Source organism: Lonchura striata, chromosome 1A (assembly GCF_050655825.1).
Source record: "Lonchura striata isolate lonStrDom1 chromosome 1A, ASM5065582v1, whole genome shotgun sequence".
NCBI classification, from domain to species: domain Eukaryota; kingdom Metazoa; phylum Chordata; class Aves; order Passeriformes; family Estrildidae; genus Lonchura; species Lonchura striata.
Genome location: NC_140741.1, coordinates 21,371,000 through 21,398,101, shown reverse-complemented (window position 1 = coordinate 21,398,101; position 27,102 = coordinate 21,371,000). Strand labels below are relative to the sequence as shown.

The following is a 27,102-nucleotide window of genomic DNA, read 5'->3' as shown; positions in this document are numbered from 1 at the left end:
TTTTGGCTGGAAAGGTGACCATCTGTTAATACCTCTTCCCCAAAATCTTAAAAGTCTTATGTTAAATGTTAAAACATTTCCTACATTCAAGATCAGTTAAACTTTTGTTTCTATGCAGACCTGAGGAATGTGAAATTGCCATCTTTTTTCTTCTTTCATTTATGTAGTCACTGTGCAATTACAGGGTCCAAAATTTTTGAGGAAATGTCTTAGATTAAATGGTCCATCACTCTACTTTTTAAATTACAGAGACTTGCATAGAATTCACAAATGTACATAAAACCATGAGAAATTAATCTGTTGACCAACTGTCTGCCTTCTCTTCTTTAGTGTTGCCTTATTTGAACAACTTAAACCAACACGTTAAGGTGGTGTTACCTTCCATTACCACTTATGAAACTATGACCCCCAAATTAAATGCAACTACAACCTCGAATTCTAAATACTGCTTTTTCTTACTTAAGGAAAGTTATTTCTGGCTTATAATCAAGATTTTAAAACACCAAAACCTTAATTTCCAAACCTGCAGCTCTTCCTCTGTTAAAAATTTAGAAAATAAAGATAACTATAGAGGCAGCAAGCAGGGACTGAATCACAGGACAGAGATCTGAACAGTCCTGTGCTTGTTTCCATACTGTATTCCTATGTATTGAGAAGAATACTGTGATTCCATTACAGAACCATCATGGGTGAAATGTGAGCAGATTACATAATCTCCTTACATCCAATCTAATTTTCAAACCTCAAAACATCTACTCCTTGTCAAACACATTTGCCTGCAATGCTGTGGAGAATTCCCTCCCCACAATTCCCTTTGTAAGGCATTCTTTGATGTTTTTTCTCTTCTGGCAGACACAGAGGTCAGAGGCCTGTGTGCTCAAGGAACCTCAGCTGTCTCAAACCCCACTTTGCAAACAACTTTTCATTTGGACAAAGAAGAGCTGCCAGGATCTTCTTCAAAATTCAATCAAAAAGGTCTTTCGAACAGCTGGGTAGTGAAACAGTTTCTTTCCAGGAAGCAAGAATATACCTGGTGGAGTCCTGGCAAACTCCTGCTGCCTATGTGAGAAGACAGGGCATATTCACAACTCAGAAGAGTAGACCTGCAAGTTATTCTTGAACCAATACTACCCTTTCACAAAATGTTAGCTGTTACACCTTGAAACATTTTGTTTACACTTTGGGAGGAAAAATCAACTCTTAAGATGGTATTTCAAGCACCCAGCAAGCCGAACTATTTTCAGCAGACTAATGAGTCTTAAAAACAAACTGCAATTTCTTACCCCCTTTAAATTAAATCCAGACAAAATCCACAATGTGAAAAGGGGAGATTTTACCATTATCTTCTGCAAAGTGTTTTTCATCTTTAGCATGATCCTCGTGTTCTGTGAGCTCTCGTGAGGCGCAAACTTGTTTTAAGCCCAAGAAGAGGAGGAGGATTGAAGGAACAATCTGGGCAGCCACAGCATCCACTGCAGGTGGTCGGTTCTGCAATTCCATTAGGATGCTCAATCCTATTATACACATCTTTCTGTCATGAAGTCTGAAACAAGACACAATTGTTAGCTAAAACCAGATTTTCACTGCAAGAATATAGAGAGAACATTAAAATCCTGGTGTTTGACATGGCAGAAGACAATGTCTCAGAGGCTATGTTTAAAGATCCTACACAAACTGTTTTCTTCATTCTGAATGCACGTTTCCCATTGGAAAGTACTTGTCCAAGAACAATTAAACATCTTTCTAGCACTGGTCAAACTCCTGGAGCAACTTTTTCTGATTACCAAATACAAAATTTGTAATGCTAAATAAATACTGTTTAATAATTATGTAGATTATCTTGTCTTTAATAAAGCATTTGATACAGATTATCATTATTAAATAGGATGGAAAATTAATTTGCCTTGGCTTTGATAGCTGTACTGTTTCAGGGATGGAAATTGGAAAAAACTATTAGTGATAAGCAGGAATGCATTGAATCGCAGGGTGCATTTATGGAATGCCCCAGGGATAGCTGAAGTTAAATTACGAGAAGTCCATCAGAATGGCTGCCTTATACATATTTCAAAATACAATTTCTAATGCTAACTTGAGACGCATTGCTAACTCTGGTGAAAGCAGGGAAATAATTCCATTTTATCAAGAGTAACTGGCAGTATACTCAAACTGGGAACTGACAAATGAGTAGACCTCCAGTAAAACAAACAGAAGATAATCAACGAGAAAGAAATTTGTTGAATTAGTAGCAGAAAAATTTTTATGGGACCACAGTCAGGAAACTAGGTAAGAACCTATGCTCTTAAACATAAGAACTGATTTTCACTTCCAGAAACCAGAATTTCTGCAAATAAGATGGGAAAAAAATCTCTAAATGCCTCTGCAAATACTCTTTGGTTCTCCCTTACTGAAGAAGAATTCAACTTAGACCTAACAATACATTATTCTGTTACTATGGGCTTGAGAGGAGCTTTTTTGTTTGAACAATTCAATTTGATGCTGACAGCTTCTGTGCAAGCCTTCTGCAAGAGAAGTAGTACCACCAAAACTTAGAGAAACCAAGCAAACCTCCAGAGCTGGCAGAAAATATCCATCCTCCAAACTCCTGGTTATGAATCGGTTTTACTTTGGAATGAAGGACTACAAGTTGAGAAAGAAGAAGTATGATGGGCACCACAGGCTTCAATAAAGCTAACAGGGGGGCAACCACCCAAATCCACCACTTCAAAAATCACTACATAAATACAGCTTTGCAGTGCTTAGCATTTCACTACCTAAGTTCCTATATAACATGCTACTGAACTATTATATCCTTTAAGTAACACAAGTGATCCGATATTGCAACTTTCTAAACGTTACTTGTGCTTAAACAAGGTTAGACATCTGGAGGGATTTAATGACAATTCCCATGTTGTTAGTCCTGTTAGGATTTACTCATTCTCAAGAGTAGCTGACAATAAGAATAAATTATATATGACCATGCAGAACATTATGATCCCAGCAGACCTTCCAAGAACAACAAAGCCAACCAGCATATCAAATGACACACTTTGTTACACTGGGTTTGGCTGCTTGGTTACACATGTTGAAAAATGCACCGAAGCGCAAGAGGAATGCAGAGTTCCCGTAACCATAATGCTCTTTTCAGGTGGAATGGGTCACAAAAGAGGGCATACAAACTAGGGAGACGGAGATAGAGGAACAAGGTCTGCTTTCATGAAAAAAAACTATAAATCCCTTACTCCTCTCAGCTGAAATGACTAACTCCTGCATGTTAAAAACAAGCTGTTCACTCTCATGCCAACACTTTGCAGACCAAAAGCCAAGCTAAAGATAATGCTACCTATAAATTAAGGATAGCTGTTATTTGGAGAGCTATCCTTATTGCAAGCACAAATGGAAAAAACTTGATCTACATAGTCTTTTTGTCAGCAGTCATCCAAGTATGACCAAAACTCTGTAATCTACGCACAAGATTTCTATCTTGCATCTTGACACAGGGAAGCAATGAAATTTCTTCAAGACCCAAATGTACAAACTAGCAATTTCAGCCACATGCACCAGAGTAAACTAATAACTCTTAGGACTATTTTTTATTATACATTTGAAAAAGCTACCATCGCACGGCACAACTTGCAATATGCAACAGTAAAATGTAAAAAAAAAATATCAGTAATTAATAGCTTAGCTTCATATTAAATTATCATTTTGGACAGCAAATCAAAGTGCAAGAACCTGCTGTCTGAAAGGGAGTCATCTCTGGGAAGCAGCCCAAATGACCAAAACCCACAGCATATTTGTCATGCTCCACTTTAAAGCTGCTAAAGAGAGAAGTTGCAAGAATGAACCCATGTCTTCAGAATATGCATGTTATTAGAAGGCCCTGCAGGACAGCAGAAACTCAGGCACTGAGCCATCTTTAGTGAACCTGAGCCAGAAGGAGACTTTTCTTTCACCTGCCAACAGAGACAAAGAGCAGGAAAAGCATCCGCCTTGCCTGAAGTTCAGTATTCTACTATACCCCAGCTGTATTAAGGACCCATAGGACTGAACAAGGAACATGGAGCTTTATATATTTTCATAATAGCAAAGAATGGCTTCAGGACCATTACACTGCTATCAAAAGGGTCATTATTTCAGCACCCTTCCATCCGCTCAAGGGAGCCTGGATATGATTCTCCTTAGTAATCTGTTCTTTGAGATCTCTACTTATTTGCTCAGAAGCACACAATAGCCCTCCCTAACAATCAGGGACTCTGCTTATTCCTCAGTGGTTTATCAAGCCTGGAGTGTTAAACACAACACACAGCACTGCAATGCACAACTCCAAGCCAAGTCTATTTTTAGCAAGCTGTGTGTGGTCCTCATAATCTGCAGGACCTCTTCTTGCTAACACATATTCCTCTAATACAGCACAAAGGATTTTAAAATATTTTGTATTTTAAACCAAGCTGACAGTATTTCAGAGAAAAATCGCTAAGCCTTTCCTCTTACTGTGAGAATCAAGTTTCTTTCTATTACACCAATCCAGTTCCTGGACAAATGGCAAATAATTTCCTTCTAGTTAATTGCTATTTCCTTCTAGTTGCAAAGTTGGAACCAACATAAGACTGTCATTTTTATATGCAACCCTGAGAAACCTAGGATTTTTAACTACTCAAACTCTTATCAAATATATAACCCTATTCAGCTTCAAAAAACTCAAAATCACTTACTGAGGGTTTTTTTGAAGCGAGATTTTCCTTTCACCCTGGTCACCATAGAAGAATTTTTAGTATGAGAATAAGCATAAGTCATGCAGAAGTTTCACCCAAACCTCAGCTGTCAGTAAAAAGGTAGAAAGTGGTAAGGAGAAAATGTTTCTGCAAAAGGGTTTCCAGTGTGAAGTTATTGCAGAAAACATGATGAAATACATACAATATCCTGTGGCACATAGGCACTATCAGCACACAACCACAGATATGTGACTTCCACTATGTCATACTGAATTTATGCACAGTCTTACAAGGAATTCTGAGTTCTCCCTGCCTGGCTCATTTTTAATATGCCAACTTTGTAACACTTTTTCAATACTTTCCATGGTTTTAATAACATAGAAGTACAGCTACTTATCTGTACATACATAACTGCTTTTCCCCTGCATTTTTCTCATGGATTCTATCTCATGTGTTCATACATGTTGCTCCAAAAATACTGCATTCTTTTGGCAAACACCAATGGCTCCAGCCTGAGCATGTGCAGCCATGCACAACCCTACTGCTGCCAGAGCACAATCTATGGGGACTAAGACTTCACAAGAAAAAAGACATAGAATGGTTTGGGTTGGAAGAGATGCTAAAGGTCATCTAGTTCCAACTCCCATGCCATGGGCAGGAACACCTTCCACTAGAGCAGGTGGGTCAAAACCCCATCCAGCCTGACCTTGAACACTTCCAGGGATGGAGTGTCCACACATAAGAGTGTGATATTTATGTAGACAAGGCATCCTGGACAGACACTGTCACCACCATGTTTTAGATTTCCTGCATGGCTGACAAAGAAATAACAGATTCACCTGGTTCTTCACATCTGGAGGTGGACCTACTTTGATCTTGTTTGGTTTCCCTAGGATCTGTGAGTTTACCAAATGATTTTAATCTGGGCCTAAAACTGCCTCTTAATGGAAAGCAAACTAAGTGTAAACCAAATTCACAAATGGCAGCTGATGAGAAAAAGCACTGTACAAATAAGAGTGCCCACTGCTCTCTTATGATGACAAAGTTGTTGGGGGGGACCCAAGAAAGGGTTTAAAGAACACCAAATTTTTTTTTCACTTCTGTCTTTTCATGTTCAGTTAGACTTCTGAATCTGGGGCTTCTTTAATACTCCTAAGAAAACAAATTGTCTGCTAGAAGCATCGCTCTCCTGAGGGAAAGGGAGGAAGTCCCTTACAGTACATCACAGTGCTTCACCAGCAGTACTACAGCAAAAGCCCTACCCTACACCTGGAAGCCACAAAGTGAGGAGACAGCACAGAAGGAAGAGTGACTTTTAGATTTAAGCAATATTACGGATAATTATTTCTCCGCTGATAGCAGCAGATCAAAGAGAGATTTTTAATCCTCTGCTGCCATTCAAGTGGAGTCTGGGCAGAATGATGGAGATGACAATTGCATGTTTAAATTTTCATTTTCACAGGCTTTGTTAACCTCTGTCTCAGCTCCAAATACAAGTTTATTTGAACAGTAGTTTCAGTAGCTGATGCTTTTTGAAGAGCAACGCAGGAGAACTGAAAATTAAGCTGTAGCTCACAGTACTATTTGAGATTGAAGCCTAGTCAGACCCTCAATATTTTTCCTCTCTGAATCTGACTAGTTTCTCACTGAATGCTCCAGGATAAACTATTTCAGGCTATAGATCTCTTTCAGTTTACCATCTGTAAGGAATAGCTTCTTTCCTACAGTCTCTGTATTTGCTCAGCATGTGATATTTAGTAGGAAAAAATGAAAGTACAAAGAGATGAAGCTCAAGAACTTTGCTTCAGCCATTAAAGAAAATTGGTATGCAGAAATCCCAAAATGTCTTACCCTTTTCTAAAGTTGGTACATATAAAAATAATTTAGCAATCAACAATAATATTACCACACGATGTGGAAGAAGCAACTTAAGGAAGACATCCATCTAAGCCTATCCATACACTTGCAGGCAGATGTCAGCCTCCAGTAACAAAACAAAACTTGAGCAGGAAGGTGAGAGGTAGCTGTTAACTACATCTGTCAGCTTTGCCCTTAAGTGGATTTGAATCTCACAGTTAAGACACCACTGGCCTTCACCTCTGCTCAGCATCAAATGCATGCTTTGCTAGTTGATGTCAGGCTTTGCTCCCCTTCATTAACTTTACAAATGCTCAGCTCCTGCCTGAGTGCAGACCAGTGCAGCACACACATTAATGGGAGGCCACAGTGACGCTTACGTTCAGCAGTATGCCAAGAAGTCAATGGCACAATGATAAATATGCAAGTTGATGGTGGAAATTCATTTAAAATCAGAAGTGGAGTTCACTACAAAAAGTAATGTTTGTTTTTTTTTTTTAATCAAATGGAGCAGTAAAAATAACTTACAAAAAATACAGAACAGAAAGTATGTACACAGTGTTTTAGATAATAAGTTTACATGTTGTTTGTTATAAACAATAAATATAGTTACTGGCTTTCACATTTATGTATTAGCTTTTGCAAGCTATTATTGATCACAAAGATTCTGATATAATACAATTTGCAATTCCTTTTAACTGCTTTTTGGTATAAAATAACCTGTCAGCTTATGTATGTACCATATAGCTTATATAAATAATAGTGTGATAAATATATATTAGATCTTAGGGCTTAGCATAATATTAAAATAAAAACTGAGTAATGTATTAAAATACTTTTATTTGTGTAACTAGCCCAGATAATGGCGTGAAATAGCTAGGTTGTTTCTCACATTTGTGGACCATCTTATCTGAATGATAACAGTGACAAGAACCAGGACACCAAGAGAAAAAAATTTACTACTGACTTTCCAATTATGAAGAAGTGTCAAAACAAGAGAATGAAGGCTCAAAAAGAAATAAAATATATTGATTTAATCTGCAAGATGCCATGCAGACAAGTCAAAGGTTACAACTAAGCAAAAGAGTTCCTAGAAAATGTAAACTCACAGGAATGTTTGAATATGTATAAACTCTTATGAATATGCATGTACCCCCTGTAACTTAACAGTCTATAGAGAATATTGTTTTAAGCTAAGTGTGCTTTTGGCAAATTGCCATGCACCCCAGTGCTGGATATTGTCCCTTTTATCCCTTACTAAACTTTTAAAGTTTTCAAGAGTGATCATAGTTTCTCACATTGTTGAAAACCAGCTGGTCAATACTGAATACCGTAAAAAAAAAAACAACCTCTCAATACTTACCCAAAGAAACAGTCTGTGTCATTCATCCACTGGTTTATGAACTGTGCAGTGATGGGCTCAGGATTATGTGGAAATCTGATGTTCTCCAAGGTGTGCAAAAGTAGGTCAGGATTGTAGTAGAGTGCAGCTATGGCAACTTGAAGACACATGGTACGGAGCTCACTTGTTTTAACTCCTCGAGTCAAGCGCTCCAGAACAGCCTCCACAAAGAGGGGAATACACTGGGCATAAAAGAAGACAAGAAGAAAAGGAAAGGGGAAAAAAAAAAACAGTCATTAGACATGTTGCTAGATCATACAACATTTTGTAATACTTTTACCAGAATTATGTCCTGAGTTATCAGAAGTTGAGGTAGAGAACCAAGGAACACATTCTATTCACTTTCTAGCCTCCGATCACAGACTTATAAATCTTCCCCAAAACAGCTCTTCTCTGAGCTAAAAATTGCAGAGTTATTCTGAGCACAGAGGAGAATATTTGGGGCCATTTGGTGGAGTTTGTTGTAGCATTCAGAAAAGATTTAGGAAAAAACTCAGACACTCTCATCTTTGAAGAAATATACTAAATAATTTCAAAACTAACAGGCATTAGAAATTAAACTACCAAAATTTGTAACACAGAAGTTTTTCCTAATAAATGTAAAGTGATGTTAAATTTTTAATGAAAGTTTAAAATGAGTTTATTCAGATAAAAGCAAATACGAACAAAATTCTTAACAATGAAATACCTTCTAAACACACATATATTTTAGTAGGCAAATTTATACTTAACAAAAATTTGGGAAGCATTACAAAAGCTTTAAGTTATGAGTTTCAGCTCAGTGTGTAACCATTTTAATTCACAGAGTTGTACAGCTCAATTAAGCCTTCTACCACATATTTATTTCAATGTCAATACATTGAAGTCACTTTAAACTCTTCCAGATTTCCTTTAAAAAATCAAATGTTTCAGAGAACAAGGTAATTTAGGCTCATTACATGAGTCCAGAATTTGGCCCTGAACAGGAAAAAGACTACTTTCTAAAAAAGTGTTCTAAGAAACTCTGGAAATTTGTGATTATGTTTCTCCCTGCAATCACAATCAAGCCATGCTAAAAAATCTGCATTTCCAAATGCACTTAGTAATTTAAAACATCAAAAAGTTCCTGTAGCTTTGAGAAACAACAGCAGTTGGATATGTACAGTTAACCTCTCAGCCACAGTAGTCTTAACTATGTGTTTTGCATCAAAAGGGAAATTCTATAAAGAGAAAGCAAAAAACTACAATCTTGCACAACGTACTATATATCCTTATAATTCAGTCCATATCCATTTTGTGGTCATGCCCACTAACATCTTGTTTCAAAATCAAAAAACCCCAACCTTATGAACTTTCCTCAGTTAATTTACTTCTTTCTGTTTTCCTCCCACTGTACATTTCCCTCAGATTCTCTAATTGCAGGTGTTTCTCTCAGGAGTCATGGATCATTAGAAAGCAATAAAAGAGAAAACCTGTTCAATATGTTTCACCTGGTCAATACCCCGTCCTTTGCACTGAAGAACAATCACTTCTAGGAGTTTGGCTGCATGGCACTCTGCATCTTCTCCTGCATCTCCTGTCAGTACCTAACAATCAGAGTAACAATTTAATTTATCAGTAGTCACTGACAACACTGAAAGTAAGTGCTCGTGGTACCTGCATACACCCAAAAATCTCTACACAGCATATAAATATGTATTCATGTTAAATTTTGTGAGGAATTAAGACACATAATTAATTTCTACAGGACATAAACAAGGATAAGTGGCTAACGGTGTATTTTAAAAACTAGAAGAAACTGCTGTAGTTCTTAAAGAGTTATATTCTTTATATGTTCACACTTTCCCTTTTTTTGAAAGAAATGTCATTTAGAAGAATCACTGATGTTTTCCACATTGCATTTCTATTTTTTCACTTCAATTCTAATAGTCACTGGCAGAATAACAGCACAGCAAAGTGAAGTGCTATGTCTAGGCTAGTTTCTGATTAAGAACAAGATGTATGCAATCATTCTGTGTGTAGGCACATACATATGAAACTGAGTGCTTCATCTTGGTACATTCCAACCCCATGGTCACTGTCAATCAAACCTGACAAAAGAAGCAAAATTTTCACATTCAAATACTCTAAGTTTCTTAAAAGTAAGCAGGTAGCTAGATGCCTAACACTCTCTAGTGCCCCAAATCAGAGGAAGACTGCAGCATCATCTCCTATTTTATTATACATGAGACACTCAGCCTGAAAGAGAAACAAGATAAATGTAGGAAGAACTTCAAATGAGTTCGCACCTTAGCTGACAACCAGAGTCCAACTGCAAGATACACAACCCAAGGAAATCAGACTTCATTAATTCCCTACCTACCAAAATAGCTCTCCATGGAAGAGAATCAAGACGAACAGCAACTTTCTCCCACACAGCTTTTTGCTATTTTCTTAAAGCATGTCACTTAAAAAGTGTGAAGGTGCTGCATGCACTCAGAACTGAGCCAAGACCAGAATTCACTTAGTTCTGAAATGCTTGGCCATCATGTGGCACATTCAGGTCACTCAGCTCCTCCAATTGTTATGTACTAGTGATAAGTACAACAGTAATAATCACCAGCCTTACCTTTTTACACATAGAGTAAATGATTTCTAAATGCTTTGGGTTAGACAGTAAGGTATCAGTGTCAATGGTCACATAATTATGCAAGAGAGGCATCATGTCTGCAGAACAGGGAGAGCAAAAGAGAAAAAAGTTACAAAAAGTGCTAACCAGAGAGATAGTCCTAAAGGGGAATTCATTAGCTTATATTCTTGAATCTGACTGGAAATTAAAACTCAACGAAAGTCTTTTCTGGAAGAATTCTTCATAAGATACACTATGCAGGGTGCATTCTTAGAACTAGAGTAGGATTACATTTTAATCAATAAATTTGTAGTTTAAATTAACTTTGAATATTCAACTTTCTTTGAGTTCAGGACCCCTACAACAACTGATCACACTGACAGATTTGAACACATTTCTCCTACTTAAATATCTCCTGTTAAACTCCCACACTAAACAGACAGGCAGGGCATGACTCAAATACATGATCATTTTAAACCAAGACACTACATGGAAGCAACCCTTATCAGGGTGGGTTTTAGAGATGAATTCTCAAACAGTAAAAACATCACTAGAACAGAAGTGACTTTACCTGCAAAGTATTCAAAGCAATCCTGCTGGAAAACCTCATACAGAACACCTAAAAGCTGCCACATCTGAGGTGAAATCATCTGGCATGTTAAGCTGAAGGCCAAGGACAGAATTTCTTCATAAAACTCTGCAAAAGACAATTTGAAGCAGGGTGCTTTACAAAATAAGTTTAACTTGCAAATATCTTGAAATCTGAAACTGAGTCATGAGTCATTCTAATTCCTGTCTTCTAGTAACAGCTAGAAGACAGCAATTAGAAACTAAATCATACTAAGAAAAATAAAACAAATTGTAAAAGACTCTTTCACACAGGCTTTGTATTGGCTGAAGCTGCAATGATATGCATAGTTTTCCACTATAAATACATACCAAAACATACATCAGCAGCACATTAAAGACAATGCTTCTAATTGATTTACTGAAAAATAAATTTTTTCCTCAATCTTTGTTTTTTCTGTGAGGCCTTATCACAAAACCGTAACTTTTAGTGCAGCATACTGATAAAACATTAATTTCATTTCAGACCATGTCTGTAAGAGACTAATGTAATTGTAGACATTGTCCTTTAACACAATTAGCCAGAATTAGAATCAGAACAGCATCTTCAGCTTTTGACCTCCAAAACACAATAGCCAATCAGTCTAATGTACAAGAGCAGATCAGAAGACACAAATTACAATGGTAAAGTAATGACTTTTTCTTCAAAGAAACACACACAAAAAGATGAAATTCTGTTCTGGAAGATAACAATCAATTTACATGTTTTTACATATCTCTAAAACATACCTATAACGTGTTTCTGCAAAACAAGGCCAATGATCTGTAAACAAATGCTCTCGAGCTGTTGAGTGATCTGAAATAAAACCATAAAGCATTCTATTAAAAAATTAGAAATACAGCAATTAAATAAATGTATTTGACTAATTCAATTTGAGAAGATCTTCAAATCAAAAACGCTTTTATCATTTTTTAAATGCTGCATTAACAATTACAATATTATGAAATAAGGTCTCCCTGATTCAGAAAGAAACTCTTTACCCTGATTTGTGGGCATACACCTTACAACTGGGAGACCAATTCCTAGGAATTCTATTCAAGATATTGCTGGGTAAACTAAAGATATGGGTCATCACTATAAAAAACTAGGTTTATGCAAAATATTTCTTTCTGAATTCTGCTTTAACACTCTGTAATACAACTAGCCACTGTGAAGAAAATTAACTCTACTCCAACCAAAACTAGCACATTCCAATGAAGTGTTTACCAGCTATTCACCCTTGCTACATAAATTCCCTTCAAGTTAAAAGCTAAACAATTAATAAATCACAAAAGTAAACTGGGCTTTAGATTCAAATCTGTCAGAGATGGATTGGTACCATCCTGCTGCAGTAAATGCACGTTTATGCCAAGTGATGCAACATACACAGAAGTGCTTCTTGTCATGAATGAAAGGAGGAAAGCACCAAGGAAAACCTCACCTCCTTGTGATCTTCCACAACTGTCAGGATTGTGTCAATTGTGTGCAAGATGCCCATGGCCATAACCGTTTTGTCCTCTACTTCCTCATATTCCTCACTCTGAAGTACCTTACCAAATATTTCAGCCTGTGAACAAAACCAACCAACTTGATATTCAAGAGCAAACCCGCATTTCTAATTTGTCATTCAAAACCAAGGCAGTTAATGCAGCAGCAGCAATACCTTATCTGTAAGAGCTGTCAGCACTGAAAAATATGCTTGCTGCTTTTGAAAGGGGAACATAGCAAATTAAAATCTCCTCTTTTTTTCTCAGAAGTCTACGTTAAGTCATTTGAAATGCTAAGTAGTTAGACCTTGGCTCATTAAAACCAGTGACACAAATCAGTGTCTTTGAAAAACCTATAGGTTTTAAAGATGCTTCATACAGAAAAAAAACCAAAAAATACTGCAAATATTACAGGTAGACTCTTACAAGGATTACTTTAAACAGTATGTACTTCAAGCAGAGTTCATTAAATGTTCTCCAAACTAGGCATGTGCTTCTGACTGGAGTGGTAATTTATTATTCCTCTCACCAGGTGTTGAGTCATGTCCACAGCGATAGTAGTGACTTCCTGGCTGTATTCATAGATCATCTTCTGGATTACATTTGTGAGATCATCATTTTCTGTCTCCCTGACAATGTGCAGGAGCTCCTGCATCACTGGCCTTACATAAGGCTTCACATATTCCTTGGCTAAAAGGTAATAGAAACAAGGTGAAATCAATTATCCATAAACACAAATATACAGCATCTCCAAACCACCAGGTAGCTGACAACTCTTGAACAAAGTAAGTTTTTAAAATTTGAATTCACTAAAGACATAAAAAAGCCAAAAAACATACCCAAGGCAATTTTACAGTCCATAACTAGTAGACAGAGTAAATAAATTATGTAATATTGAAATGCTACCTACAGCTAAAATCCAGTTTTGAGGGAACACTTGCTCTCATATATAAAACAGTGTTCATTTTTAAACATATACACTGCTTAACTTCACTAAAAAAACCCAAACATGGGTGATATTTACTTTATTAAAATAAACATGCTGATTCTAACTTCTTTTGTGCCATAAAAACTTGGAAAGTCAGAATTCTGGAATGTAATGAGCAAGTGAATTTGTCTAAACATGATAAAATATCCTGAAATCTATGCCTTCAAATGACAGAAGTGTTTAGATAAATCTGCACCAACCTCCTTGTCTTGACAAAAAATCAATAGATCAGTGTATATAGCTGATGAATCACTGTCACATACCTTGCTCTTGGTTGCTTATTAAGGTCTGAAGGGCTATAGCTGCTTCTACTTTGACAGGCATCTCCTTATCATCAATCAGGCTCTTCTTTGCCAGCTCTACTGCATTCCTCAAGTTTAGCTCATTGTGAAATTTCAAAGCACTGAATGAATGAAGTACCCAACAGGACTGCAAGGCAAAAAGAGAAGCAAGTTAGGGACTATGGCAATTTTAAGCATTTTTAAAATGCTGAGTCAAAACCAATGCTAACTATCTCCCTGTTTGCATGCATGGTTGTTCTTTCCCCTACTTAATTATGGTGTATTCTTTCATTAAATGTAACACAGGTATTACACTCAAGCAGTTCTTTGTTAGATGTTCCCAAATTCCAATAAATTCAGAGTGCACATAATTTGGATTCATAGCTTTGGTCCTTCTGGGGGAAGTAAAATCAAAAAAAAACAATGAAAACTGTTTGTCCATGACTGATATTGGCACTTGGGGATTTTCTGCAAGCAACGCTCAAATTGACGTTACCTACTTGTGAAAATCCTGCCTATTCTTCACAGCCATCTCTGCTAATGAAAAATGGCCCAATTGCTGCTCAAATTTTTAAGTTTGATTGAAGAGGTGAGCATTAATACAACACAGACCCTCAATCAATTCCTTTAACTGAAAAAATTATTTTTTAAATCAAAATTGTGAAAAAATACAGCACAAGAATGTTATTTTAAATTTTGCTGTCCATTTATATAATTTCTTTCAGTGACATTCATAATGAAATTAAACTGCAAAGGAAGCAGCCGTGCCAAATACTGGAATTGATGTGACAGGTGAACTTACTCGAGCTCTGAGGTATCCCAGGTTAGACATGAACAAGGGAAACACGTGATTCTGTAACATCAGCTCCATTTGATCCTTGAAGACACTCTTCTGTTGGAGTAAAGAAAAATTAATTTTGGAGACCATTCATTTTACATACTTCTTTCTAGCCCATAATGCATTTCAAATATCAACCATGGGAAACACAATAATTTGTTTATATAATAAAGGTATCCTCCCACAAAGAGAACTGGATCCCTTACCCTGAACAGAACCAACTCAAAAGCACAGCAAGTTTAAAACCAGGTAAGTGAAAGAACTGTACATATAATATTCTACTAGCCATTATTCATTACAACACGCAAACTGGAATTTTAATGTTATTTAAGGCAATTAGTACCAACTGATTTTTCTTAAAAACAAGCAAGGATCAATAACCTAGTAATTCCATTCTTCCTACAAAGGAGTACATATATACCTGAAGATAAATATGAGTGTAGTATAGAACAATCTGCGTTTCAAATGAGCTACTGTTACTCTAAGTATCAAAACTTACTATTTTGGACACTACAGCAACAAATCCCATCTTTTTTCACGTTTATTAATGGATGAAGATAATTCCTTTGTGACACAAATTTCCTTAGCTGGAGAAGGATACTGGATGAAAGTTATTTTTCATTATTCCAACCTTAGCAAATCCCAAGATACTTACAGGAAGCTAGAACCAATATGGAGATTTGAGACTTTCCTTATAGTCCCAGAATAATAGAAAAGATACATGCTAGGGATGCTGTTACCATCCAGAGGAATGATTCAATGGCTAAGACAGAAGAGGGTGAAAAGGAACACTCAATACAACATGTATCTTACACGATCCCACTTTATTTCACCAATGCACACAGCTTTTTTTCCACACTCATTCCCCAGCCTTCACAGAGCTGGATGAAGGACTGACAAGGGAGAAAACAGAGAGAAAGCAAAATACTGCTCTTTTGTGCACACTGGCCAGAAGTTTGTAGGCACTGAACTGGAGGTGCTGTGGGGAGCCACGTGGCTCAGGCAGGGCCATTGTGTCTATGAGCTCCTCAAACACAATATCTCAGTCAGCTCAAGAGCCAGAAAGCATTTACAAATGCAGCAATATGGATATTGATATGGAAACAGCTGATGGAATGTCTCAAGGTGTCAAACTGCAAACACAAGAAATCCAGATTTTTAAGGGGTCTGTAGTGTTTGGGTCTATTACTCTTTCATAAAGTACAATACAACTTCATGTTTCAGGATTGAAAATTTCTAATAGGAACAGAATACTGGAATAAATCCCCTTTTCCCCCACAGGACAGAGATAAATATGTTAATCTGAAACAATGTAATTCTCATTCACTATTATACTCCTGCATGAGGAAGGGCATTTACAATCCAAAATAATCTACAAAAATTCTGCAAAAGTTACTGATGTTCCAGGATTTAAGATCAGAAAATAGATTAGTAAAAAAAAGTATGGCAAATAAGATAAGATGGCAAATAAGGTAAGATGTTGCTCGTGATATGAAGACACATTCTGCACAGTAAGACAATTCAAATAAAATATAGTAAATCACTTTTTAAAAGAAGCCTCCAGCACAAGATCACCATTTTCATGCTACAACTAATAATGTTTTGGCAATTACTTTTGAGATGGACCAAAGGCATATTCTGGACTCCACCATCTACAAAAGCACCAGGCAAACTGTTATCAATATCAATCAGAGAGAAACAGTGTGCATTAAATTTGCATTCAGTTCCAGAAATGTACCCAAAATTCTGAAGATGCTGTCTATAAAAAAATGGAGGAAGGCTCTTTGCTCTTTCCAGCTTTTTTCAAAACTCCCAACTGGCAGATGAAATAAGACTTAAAGCCACTTATTGAAGAGTGAAAAAGTTGGAAAGCTAGATAGAACATTCCTGTAATATGTTAAGTAAACCTTTTCCTGGAACCAGAAGAAGCCCATAATAGTGCAGGCTGCTGGGGAATTTAATAAAGAATCATAGGCAATGTTGCTGATGGAATGCATGTTTGCTTTCTTAACACTTCCATTTTACTAGTAAAGCAGGAGGGGACCAAGGGACTGTTGTGTAACAAACAGCTTTGGAAAAACGTGAGAAGGAAAGTTTGTGTATAAAATTTGTGATATAAAAACCAGGAAAGAATGTTAATATTTTTAAATAAACAGACTCTCATATTCTGATTGCAATCAGAGTGCAATCTCTCTACAGACTTTATAAATATGGCTAAGGGCTAATCATACTTTATAAAGTAAGACTATTTCTTTAAATCACAGCTGACAGCAAGAATTGCAAAATTTTTTACATTTCTTTACCGACTTACCTTCAGTAAAATATCTGCTAGGGATCCTATAACATGCAAAGCTCCATCTTTTTTCCTTGGATCAATGTTTGGCTCTGTCAGAATCTGGTAGCAATATGCCATCATTTTTGGTAATACCTGTGCAGGACAGAAAACACACAGTCCCCTTTAGCCAAGTTATTTTAATAGCATTGTTTAAAAAATTCATATGACATTTTCAAGAAGAAACTTTGTCTTGGGCAAAGCAATGTGAGGTACTAAATGCAGCATCTTTCAATAGTTAAAGTGTAAAACTTTGGAATTTTCAACTTTTCATCCAAACTGGTCAAAATTATAATAATCTCCATGAAATTTTTCATTACTTACAGGAAGTATTTTTGTCACTATCTTGAAGCAAATCAAAAAAAGTGATGAAAAGGCAAAAGGCTCAAGCATCACCTCGCCCACTTTTTCTCTACTTTTCTGGCTTGTCTCACACATAAATATAAATACATGTGTGTGTGCATATATCTATGAAAATATATATATATTTATAAGGAGAGCTTGGATAAAATCTCAAACTTGATCTATTGATTTTGGCAGTATTTTCTAAAGTTGACTAGACTTAGAAAAGTTCCTTGGCAAAACCAACAGCTGAATGTGATATCCACACCCATTATGTCCTTTTCCAACATGCCATTGGGATGGTCTAAATACAAATTATGAAAATGAGAAGGAAGATCAGTGGACAAGTACTGTTTGGACAATAAAGAAGTAAAAAGGTAATATTCCACCTATTCCACCTAATGTAAAGACAGTGTTCTCTTCTGAAAATCCACATGGAAATGGAGCTCCATGATTACTAGATGTTAAAATGGAACCTAGAAAAACATTTGCCATTTTAGCCAATTGTGCTTTCCAGGGCTTGCCTGGGTATTTTTGTACGAGTAAATACAGAAAGATCTACAGAAAAGATATGTCCTCATTTAAAGGGTAACTATATGGAATGGGCTTTGTCCTTGCTAATTTCATTGCTGTTAAGAAGGATTTTAAACAACATCAGTGAAAATTAATAAGGATCATATCCACTTTCCCTCCTGCTACAGTTTGTGATGCTGAGAACAGCTGTGACAGAGGCTGTTTGTAAACCTAGGAAAATCTATTCCAATATATCTATTCCAACCCATTTTGTATCTGGCAGATGCATTTTACATCTGCAAGAAGAATCCACTTAGTATTTATACACACCATATTTTAACTCTCCCCATTCACCAGGAAACATTTGACTACATAGCAGCAAGTATATTTTTCAAGAAAATATAGCTTCCTGCAATATCTTCAAATATAAGGGGAAAATAACATTATTAAGGAAAATTCAAATAATTAAAAGCCATTGGTTTCATACCTCTTTTCTCTTCTTCGCAGCAGTGTAAAGGAGATTCTGTGCTGCTGTTGTTGTGGATGCATAATCCTCAAATACATCTAAAAAATGGGGAGAAAAAAAGCATAATAAAAATTAATTTCCTGACTAATATAATTTTTATAAACCATATTGGTTTTGGGATATCACAAAATCTGGATGAATATATAATCTCAAAATTATTGACATGACTGTTTTCACTTCCTGGTTAGAGAGTCAGACCCAAATTTATGTCACACACCTTACTTCTTGCCTTCCAAATCCACTGCCACTCTTCATTCCCTTAATTAAGAATATATTATTTATTCATTAGCTCTTTTGAGACTGTATACAAGGGATGAAAAATCCTGTCTCATTTTAAAATAAAACCCCTATAAGAAGAACACCAATACACTCCAGTACCATCTGTATACCACGTGTACATATTTTTGACTTGATTTTATTAAAACCTCATGGGAAACTTTTTGTACATAAAATCTACTTAGATCTGGAGTAGTTTTATATCTGCTGAAAGGTCAAGTTTTTTGGATTCATTTATTGCAACTAAATCTCCAATGTTAATATTGAAAGTATAATTTCTATCTTGAAAAAAAAAGATCTGTGCTGTAAACGTGTTCTAATCCAAACATCCCTACACAAATTGAATCAAACTAAAAGATCTTAAAATGCTATCTTAAAACGTGGCTCAAATTACACACCAACTTGTCCAGAAAACTTTAAGATAAAACATCATTAGGAAGTACTACCAGACCACTGGAATTCTTGTTCCAAATGAAAAAGCATCTCAAAAAAATTCCATTTAATGCACATTGATACATAATTATTATGTACTTGGAGTGGTTTTTTACCTTACAATCTGAATCTGCATTTAACTGCCTCAGCTACACATAAAAATAAGATTCACTACTTATAAAGAAAGAACTGAATTCACATGCCAAAATTCAAGGATGTAGTTATACCCTAGTGATCTATACTATATTGTAATTAATTTGTTGCATAACAACTCTCCAAGCTTTTAAGTTATTATATGAATATTTAAATTCTGTTTTCACATACACTAATCCCAAATCAACTAATTAAAATTTCCCAAATGCCACATATATATCTCTATGGTGCCCAGCTTGCAGGAGTTTTCCAGATAAAATTGCTGTACTTTTAAAGTACCTTTCTCCTTTTCAATGACATGACTCTTTTCATAAGTGTAATTATTCATAATATGGCCCTATGTGTTATTCCCAAGATTTTGCAGTGTGTCTTTTGAAAGAATATATATATATCTCATTATCTTCCAATTGAGTAGTAATAAGTGGCAGAAGAACTCTGAAGCTATTGACAGTTTTCAACAGGGAAAGAGTAAGTCAGGCCTCTTCTGGTCAAAGTGAGAGCTGCAGGAACCTGCAAACAGCTGCCACATCTGCAAGTCAGGATTCTGAAACAGGCACTAACAAGGGAGCAAGTCAGTCTGTCTGGGCTGCTCTGAGCACATGTGAAGTAGAAAAAAAGCTCTGAGAGAATAATTTAGATCAAAGCTACCAGCCAAATGTCCCAAATTCACTTGATCTGCCACCTGGTTTTAGCTACAGATTGGTGAGATTTAAGAAAAAAGTTTTCTTCTTCCCATTGTTCAGGTGAAGAGAGATATTACAGTGGCCATGCTGATCACTGGAACTACAGGGTACAATTATGATGAAAGCAAAAAATAAAGCTAAATTACCAAATTTCATGCGGATATATTCATATGGATCCTCTTGCCAGAGCTCCTCATCCTCATCTTTGTAGCACATCAGAGAGAATATCACCTCTTCTGTTATAGTCTAATTTTAGAAAAGCCAAATACACATAAGTACATATAAAATTAAATTCCAGTACAGCTGCCCTCCACCATGCACTAATTTATTAGACTTATTTTTCTGGAGAGTTACATTCCTTTAAGCAGCACACGCTTATTTTTGTCTACCAGAAAAAACTTCACAGAATTACAGGTACTTTCCTTTTGAAAAAGTCACAGACAGTAGCAGTAATTATACAATCTATCTTTATAATATTACATAACCATGCACAAAAGTACACTTCAGGACATAGCCCGTACACAGCAGAATAATACATTCTGCAGAAGGATCTCACCAATGCAATACTTAACACGAGAATGTATTTCAGAGTCCTTCCCCTTAAAAGTTATGGAATTAACTAACTACAAAGGGGGTCTTATAATATTAAAAAAATAAAAGAGCAGGAAGACCACTCTTCATTTGTTCTTTAATTCACTTATAAGACATGTCTTTACAAGAGGGTTTAGCTCCTCTTAGATGAATGTTCTCTTTTTGCACTATCTTTGCACTAGAATCAAAAATCTATGACAATTCTGAACACCAGATCTAATAAAAGTCAGAACACTATGACTTGCTAACAGACTGTAAAAATTCAAATAAAGAACTTATGGAACAGAATCTTTGAGTTAACATTATATGCAATAAAAGGCAGTCATATATTACAAAACACAACTATGTTTGTGTAGAAATGCTATTTTATTTTCCAGATCAACTGCTGAATGATTCACAAAACCTTTCTTAAAAACACAAAACTTGGGGGACTGGGGGTGTTTTTTAATCCCTCTGATGACATGTAATGTTTATGATTGGGTTTTAAGCACTGACCTGTATGTGTGGCTTCATTTGCTTCCATGTTATAGAGTGAATCACTCCTTGGTTCAGATAATTCAATGTTTGCTGAAGAACACGTGGTGCAACATAGTCTTTTTGCCTGTACTGGTCTAAGATTCTTAAGAGAACCTAAAGAAGTGACAAATTGGTATTTTTAAATGAAGACTGAAAATTCTGCCTCATGAATAAACATACAGTGCACTTCCTCAGTGAATATGCATGAATAGATAAAGTAGTTTTACAGCAGATGTTCTAGCATTAGAAATCATTATAATGCCTTTGATCCAAAAATCATAAATAATTTAAATATCAAGGTTCTAATCCTGCAGACATTTATGCAGACATCCACCTTTACTACTAGCCCTACCATGTGATCACTTGTGATTATAAACCAAAGATATACTTCAATAGTGAAAGGTTCATAGTTTAGAGAGGCCTCAGCAAAATCTGGAATAGGTAAGGAAAATGCACAGTGAGATTTTCAAACTGGTGGCTTCTATACCTGCTAGAATGGTGTCTGCATTCATATTTAATTACAGGTCCCTAAAGAAGACAAATTACTTTGGAAGAACAGTGAAGAGAATAGAAATACTAAACTAGGAAAGAAAAATAGGTTCACCTAAGCCTCTGAATCAGAAGAGCTGCAAAAACCTTAATTTCAATTACCTATTGTAGCCATCAGATAGTATCACCTGGCATGCTATTACAGACTCTACCACACAAAGCTTCCTAGGTATAAAACTGTTCTCTAGTAAGAAAAAAACACAGTACAAAGCTACTAATCTGCACCAATGGCAGGTGAATTATTAGGAAATGCAAAGAAGTGGAATATATATTAATAACAACAAAAGTCAAGGGCAATGCATAACAAAATTTTGAGTCAAATGCTTTCAGCAAAACAATTCTACTTTGTAATTCTTCAGAACATTATAATAAATTTCATTTTGAATATAGCTCTTTCATTAGGAATACTAAGTTTGATGTTAAGTCAATATGAAATGCTGCAAGGACAAGAACTGTCTATATCTTATAGAGACTGTAGCACAATGTCAGCACTTATCAACTGATGAATAAGTAACAAAGGCATAGTAATGTAATATTCACAACAGAATTCTTACTAACTCTACAAAGGAATAATGATAAGTCACTATTTAAGAGCCAGAAATTGAAGAAATGTGCAGATCCTCCAGTAAATTTAACTTGAAAGTTAAACTGTCTCCTCTGCAACATTGTTTAATACCTTAACAGACAAAGTTTAAGTATTTCAAATTATAACTGCCCATGGGAGTCTGTTTTTCTGCTCAGGAGTTACACATTGCAAGGAATTTAGAAAAGATATTAGGCTATTTCCCTTTTCATTTAATTTACAGCCTTATCACAACTATTCCCCTCCTTAGTTCTTCCTGATGGATAAAATATTCTGTTGTCAGACTGGATGAAGAAGAGTAATAGTTGTTTAGCAACTTTACCAGAACTGGACTGTCTCCACACACCATGTTAAACACAAATAATTAGCATTCTCTAACAAAAATAATTTCCTTGCAAACAGTGAATTTAGGCTATATTTTCACATAATATGCTTTCCAGGAATAAAATAATGTTCATTGCTGTTCTCCAGACATCTAATCTGCTTGTATCTTCCTGAAATAAAACAGTATCATTGGATTAGTGTGCCTAGGTAGTTTGCAGCAAAAGCACTTGACAAAAACAGGCCTGAAAATACACCCTTCTGTGAAATGAGGCCCCTGCACCAAGTGTTCCTCTCAGTTGTATCTAGAGTGCTTATACATGACAATAATACCATTTTATCAGAACTCACCTTTCCTGAGAGTTGTCCTGCAGGGTTTTTTGAGTTGCTGAAAAATTGTGTTATTATACCTCAGCTATAAGGCATTGAGTTCTAAAGAACTTCTCAGTCCCCACAAGGAAAACCTTCCACACTCTCATTATTTTTGTTCAATAAATGAACCTCAATATAAGCACACTGCTAAAAAGTAATAAATTTCTTCAGTCAAAATAATGCAATTCATAAAAAATGAACTGTGCTTACCTGTTGTATGCCCACAGCATAGGTTTTTAAAAAGAAGTCTGAGAATTCAAAGTACTCTTTAGTTACATTTCCAGGACTTCCATAACTTTAAAAGGAAAAGAACACAGATATTTACACAGTGAGAAGTCTGTGGCGTCAAGAAAATACCGTACTTCCTAAAACATACAGGATCCTGAGTGGTCTTGCATTAGCAAAGGAAAAATTTACCACAAGTTCCTTCTAAGCCAGACTTTCCATGTAACACCTCACTTCCCTTTTCTTAAATTATCCCAAGGTAAGTATTATACTCAAGTAAACATGGTTTTTTGTCACAAGCTCTGTAACTTCCATGTTTATGGATTTCTTTTCAAATCTTCCCCTGCCTTTATGTTTGAATTCTCAAACATAAACACTTGCAGCTGAGTGTAGTAAAATAAATATGTAGTTAGATTTACTTTTCCTGTGGGGCAAGTTTCTTGCCATCTTAAGGGAGTCCAATCATTTCACTAAGAGCTGAGACCAGCAGTTGTGCCAGTACAAGGCAGAGGACAGCAGCAGGAAAACCTCTTCAGTGACCAGGAATGTTAAATTGATCCAACTGTCTTCTCTACTTGCATGTCAAGTCATGGTACAGACTTGTAACCCAAATTTAGGTTTTAATCAGTTTGTTACCGTTCAAAGAGACGAGCTACAATATGCAATGCCCACTTCTTGCATTTCCACCACACCAGCTCTGGTCTATCATCTTCATCAATCTGCAAAGTCTCCTACAAACAAATACGTTTATTTTAAACTAGTTATGTCATTTGTTGAGAAGCAATTATGCTTTAAATATTCCTTCCTGAGTAAATTAATATAAACACACAGCATAGACTAAAGCCTTGATTCTGTTAACAGTTACATGACACTCAGGAATTTTCAGTTATCTTAATTAGGCAGTATAATGTGTATGTGCAATACCTGCACAATGCCTGTACTTTAATTTCAAAATTATGCATATTTTAAAAATGCAAATTCTCAAATACACTTGAATACATCACTCTGGCTCAAAAATCCAAGGATAAGAATCTTCAGAAAAGAACACTTAGAAAATCTTTACACTGACTGTTCCTCAAATGCTAACAAACAAATTTCAGAGGTCTTTACAAAGGTAAAACTCACCAGTGGTACATTTCTATCAATGATGGTCCGGAAGATCTCCATCCATTGAGTCATAGTCTGGTTATTCACCAACTGGAGGGGCAATGCATACTGCAATAAGGGAAAAACACAAGTATGAAATATTATTTTTCTCTGTAAAGGGCAGATCTTTCTGCAGCAGTTACATTCTAAGGAAGATGAGGTTTTAAGTAAAATTAAAACCAATTAGGTTACACATCAACACTAGCTGCATCTCTCTTGGTACAATTTGAAGAGGGATTTCTGAGCAGACATAATTTGAGGAAAGTTCCTTGGTCTAAGAACTTGCCAACTGTCTTTGTTTTTCTTCTTCACAACAACCCAGGTACTTTTTAGGATTAAAGCAATATCAGTATTACAGGGCTTTGGCAAACTATTTGGCAAACAACAGCATTTTAGAAGGCAAAATGTACTCACTACCAACAGAGAAAGAAGACACAGGCTTAAGCTGTGCCAAGGGAAATATAGTTTGGATGTTAGGAAGAAGTTTTTTACAGAAAAAGTAATAAAGTACTGGAATTGTCTGCCCTGGGAGGTGGTGGAGTCACCATCCCTAGATGTGTTTAAAAAATGACTGGACGTGGCATTCAGTGCCATGGTTTAGTTGAGGTGTTAGGGCTGGGTTGGACTCAATAATCTTGAGGGTCAACCTAGTGATTCTGTGATTCACTACTACTACCTAGCTACTATCCAGTAAACCTCATTTCTCTACAAAATCCAAAGAAAAGTAACAGTATTCAGCAAGTTATTGAAAAGAAAAATAGGATCTTGGTATTTTTTAAATTCTCCATCCATTTAGTAACAAACTATTTTACCTTTTTAACACACAGTAAGAATTTTCAGGCTGTTCCTTATGAAGGATCTGGTTTGGTTTCTGATTGTCTGTAAGTACTCCTTCACAAAACTCATCTCAGTAAAAGCCAAACTCATCTCTCTAAAGTGCATGTGCCTCAATACATAGCATCTGCCAGATTTTCAGCAGGTAATGAGAAATGCCTCCTAGTGAAGTGCAACATTTGACAATTACACTACAATATTCATTACTGACACTTTCAGAGGCCAACTACACTGTCTAGATACCCATGCAGTTTACATCATGTGACATGCAACTTTATAAAAATAGGAACACATTTCTAGGGAGCTTGCAGATACAATGTGCATAGCACCATACATTCATTAAAAATTTCATCTGGGTGATGATGCAACCAGCTTTAAAGTAAAAAAATCTATAAATATCCTATTTCTATAATAGCCGTTTATTGTACATGACTTTTCCCATCCAAAAGGGAATTCTTATTCAATCACAGCTCTGAATGTACTGAAAGGGGTCATATTGCCCAGCAAAGTAAAAGATGCCAACCTGAACAAGAGCATAGAAGATTTTTAAGATTTGTTTCTGAAGCAGGACAGAGTAATGGGAGTTATCAGGCAGAAGCTGGATCATCTGCTGCTGAATCCGAGGCAAAAATATTTGCATGGCTGCTATGAGGGGATCTCGCTCCTCTGCCTTTTTGTACCTGCAATCAAAACAAAAATGTTGGTCCAGGATCTACACACTGGTGACTCTAATGCCTATTCCCCACCAACAATTTCACTTCTGTGCCCTAAAAAAAAAAAAAAAAAAGAATATCCAGCACTCAATCACTCTCCCCTCCTCTAACCCCCATCTAAACCCTTTGTGCAAATTCACTAAAAATACCTATAAATAAAAAAATGGAAAACAACAAATGTTGCCTTACACAAAGGCAGTTCCTGAGAGCAAGAACTACTATTCTTTACTACTGAATTGTCACCTCACAGGAGCAGATTGAATTTCTCTGCTGTTCATACCAATGCTAAACCCAAGTTGGGTGCTGAACAAATGGGAGTGAACAGCCATTGAAAGGGAAAGACAATTCCTTGCTTTGGAAAATATTTTCTTTCTCCATTTACATTCCTTTCGTGTGGTTTATACATATGTTTCTAATAATAGGCAATTAAAAAAAAAAAAAGAGTGATAAGCCCCACTATACTGCTCCTAATTTATGCTTTGTGGATTTAGACAACCAGGAAGATGCTACAGATAATAATATGCAATAGCAGTACATGACAATGACAGCACTGTATTCATGACATAAAAGCAGAAAATAATTTGTATTCATACAACTAGAATTTGGGGCACCTCAAACAAAGAAAGTTATAATCCTAAGGAATTTTTTTACAGCCAGATCAAAAGTACAAAACCTCAAGAAAAAAGTCTCAGTAAATTCACACAGATTACTGCTGGCAGTTCTGCTTTCAATTCACTAATGATACAAAGATGATGAATATTTTTCATTTATTTGCAGGAAAGGAAGCATATGATAATTATTAATTCCCATTTTCTATCTGAATTCCCTTGTAGAACTGCCAGTGCTCTTAAGAATGTCAATTTCTATAATCAATTTAGACAAAGTACCAATTCTTCATCTACTGATGGACATCAACTTACTCATAAGTCTTCACCAGCTGATAGAGGCACAGGAGGCTACCAAGCCAGCTCCCACTGTTTGGAGACTGCAGGTAGTATCCTATCTTGTCTACCACAGCTGTCCAATGGCCAGGGAAGTCGTGTTTAATGATAGCACGGAGGCACATTGTCAGCTGGGCTCTAGTGCAGAGGAGAAAAAAATGTAAGTGAATAAGGTCATGGCATAGTGTTTAAATTAAAGGATAAATCCCAAATCTTGGTTTATTGGCTACAATACCTATATTATGTCATAAGCATCTAACATATTTTGACAGCACTGAAAGAGTTCTGGGAAGTA

The 27,102-nt window shown here is 36.0% G+C and overlaps 1 protein-coding gene across 3 annotated transcripts in view; it reads right to left on the bottom strand.

The window, feature by feature from the left end:
* IPO8 (importin 8) overlaps nt 1-27,102 on the bottom strand; it is a 49,681-nt gene that overhangs the window by 10,712 nt on the left and 11,867 nt on the right. For 2 of the 3 annotated variants that reach the window (XM_021539987.4, XM_021539988.4), the window contains exons 4-22: nt 26,787-26,945; nt 25,677-25,833; nt 24,299-24,388; nt 23,810-23,904; nt 23,159-23,243; nt 21,103-21,237; nt 20,163-20,262; nt 18,434-18,510; nt 17,071-17,187; nt 14,724-14,813; nt 13,904-14,069; nt 13,182-13,342; nt 12,607-12,732; nt 11,915-11,981; nt 11,130-11,255; nt 10,559-10,656; nt 9,441-9,536; nt 7,933-8,153; nt 1,338-1,543 (exon numbers count right to left, since the gene is read on the bottom strand). In XM_021539987.4, the coding sequence (XP_021395662.1) occupies nt 1,338-1,543; nt 7,933-8,153; nt 9,441-9,536; nt 10,559-10,656; nt 11,130-11,255; nt 11,915-11,981; nt 12,607-12,732; nt 13,182-13,342; nt 13,904-14,069; nt 14,724-14,813; nt 17,071-17,187; nt 18,434-18,510; nt 20,163-20,262; nt 21,103-21,237; nt 23,159-23,243; nt 23,810-23,904; nt 24,299-24,388; nt 25,677-25,833; nt 26,787-26,945 (2,372 nt within the window). Of the gene's footprint in view, nt 1-1,283; nt 1,544-7,932; nt 8,154-9,440; nt 9,537-10,558; nt 10,657-11,129; nt 11,256-11,914; nt 11,982-12,606; nt 12,733-13,181; nt 13,343-13,903; nt 14,070-14,723; nt 14,814-17,070; nt 17,188-18,433; nt 18,511-20,162; nt 20,263-21,102; nt 21,238-23,158; nt 23,244-23,809; nt 23,905-24,298; nt 24,389-25,676; nt 25,834-26,786; nt 26,946-27,102 lie in introns of all 3 variants that reach the window. The other variant, XM_021539989.4, reaches the window with a different exon arrangement.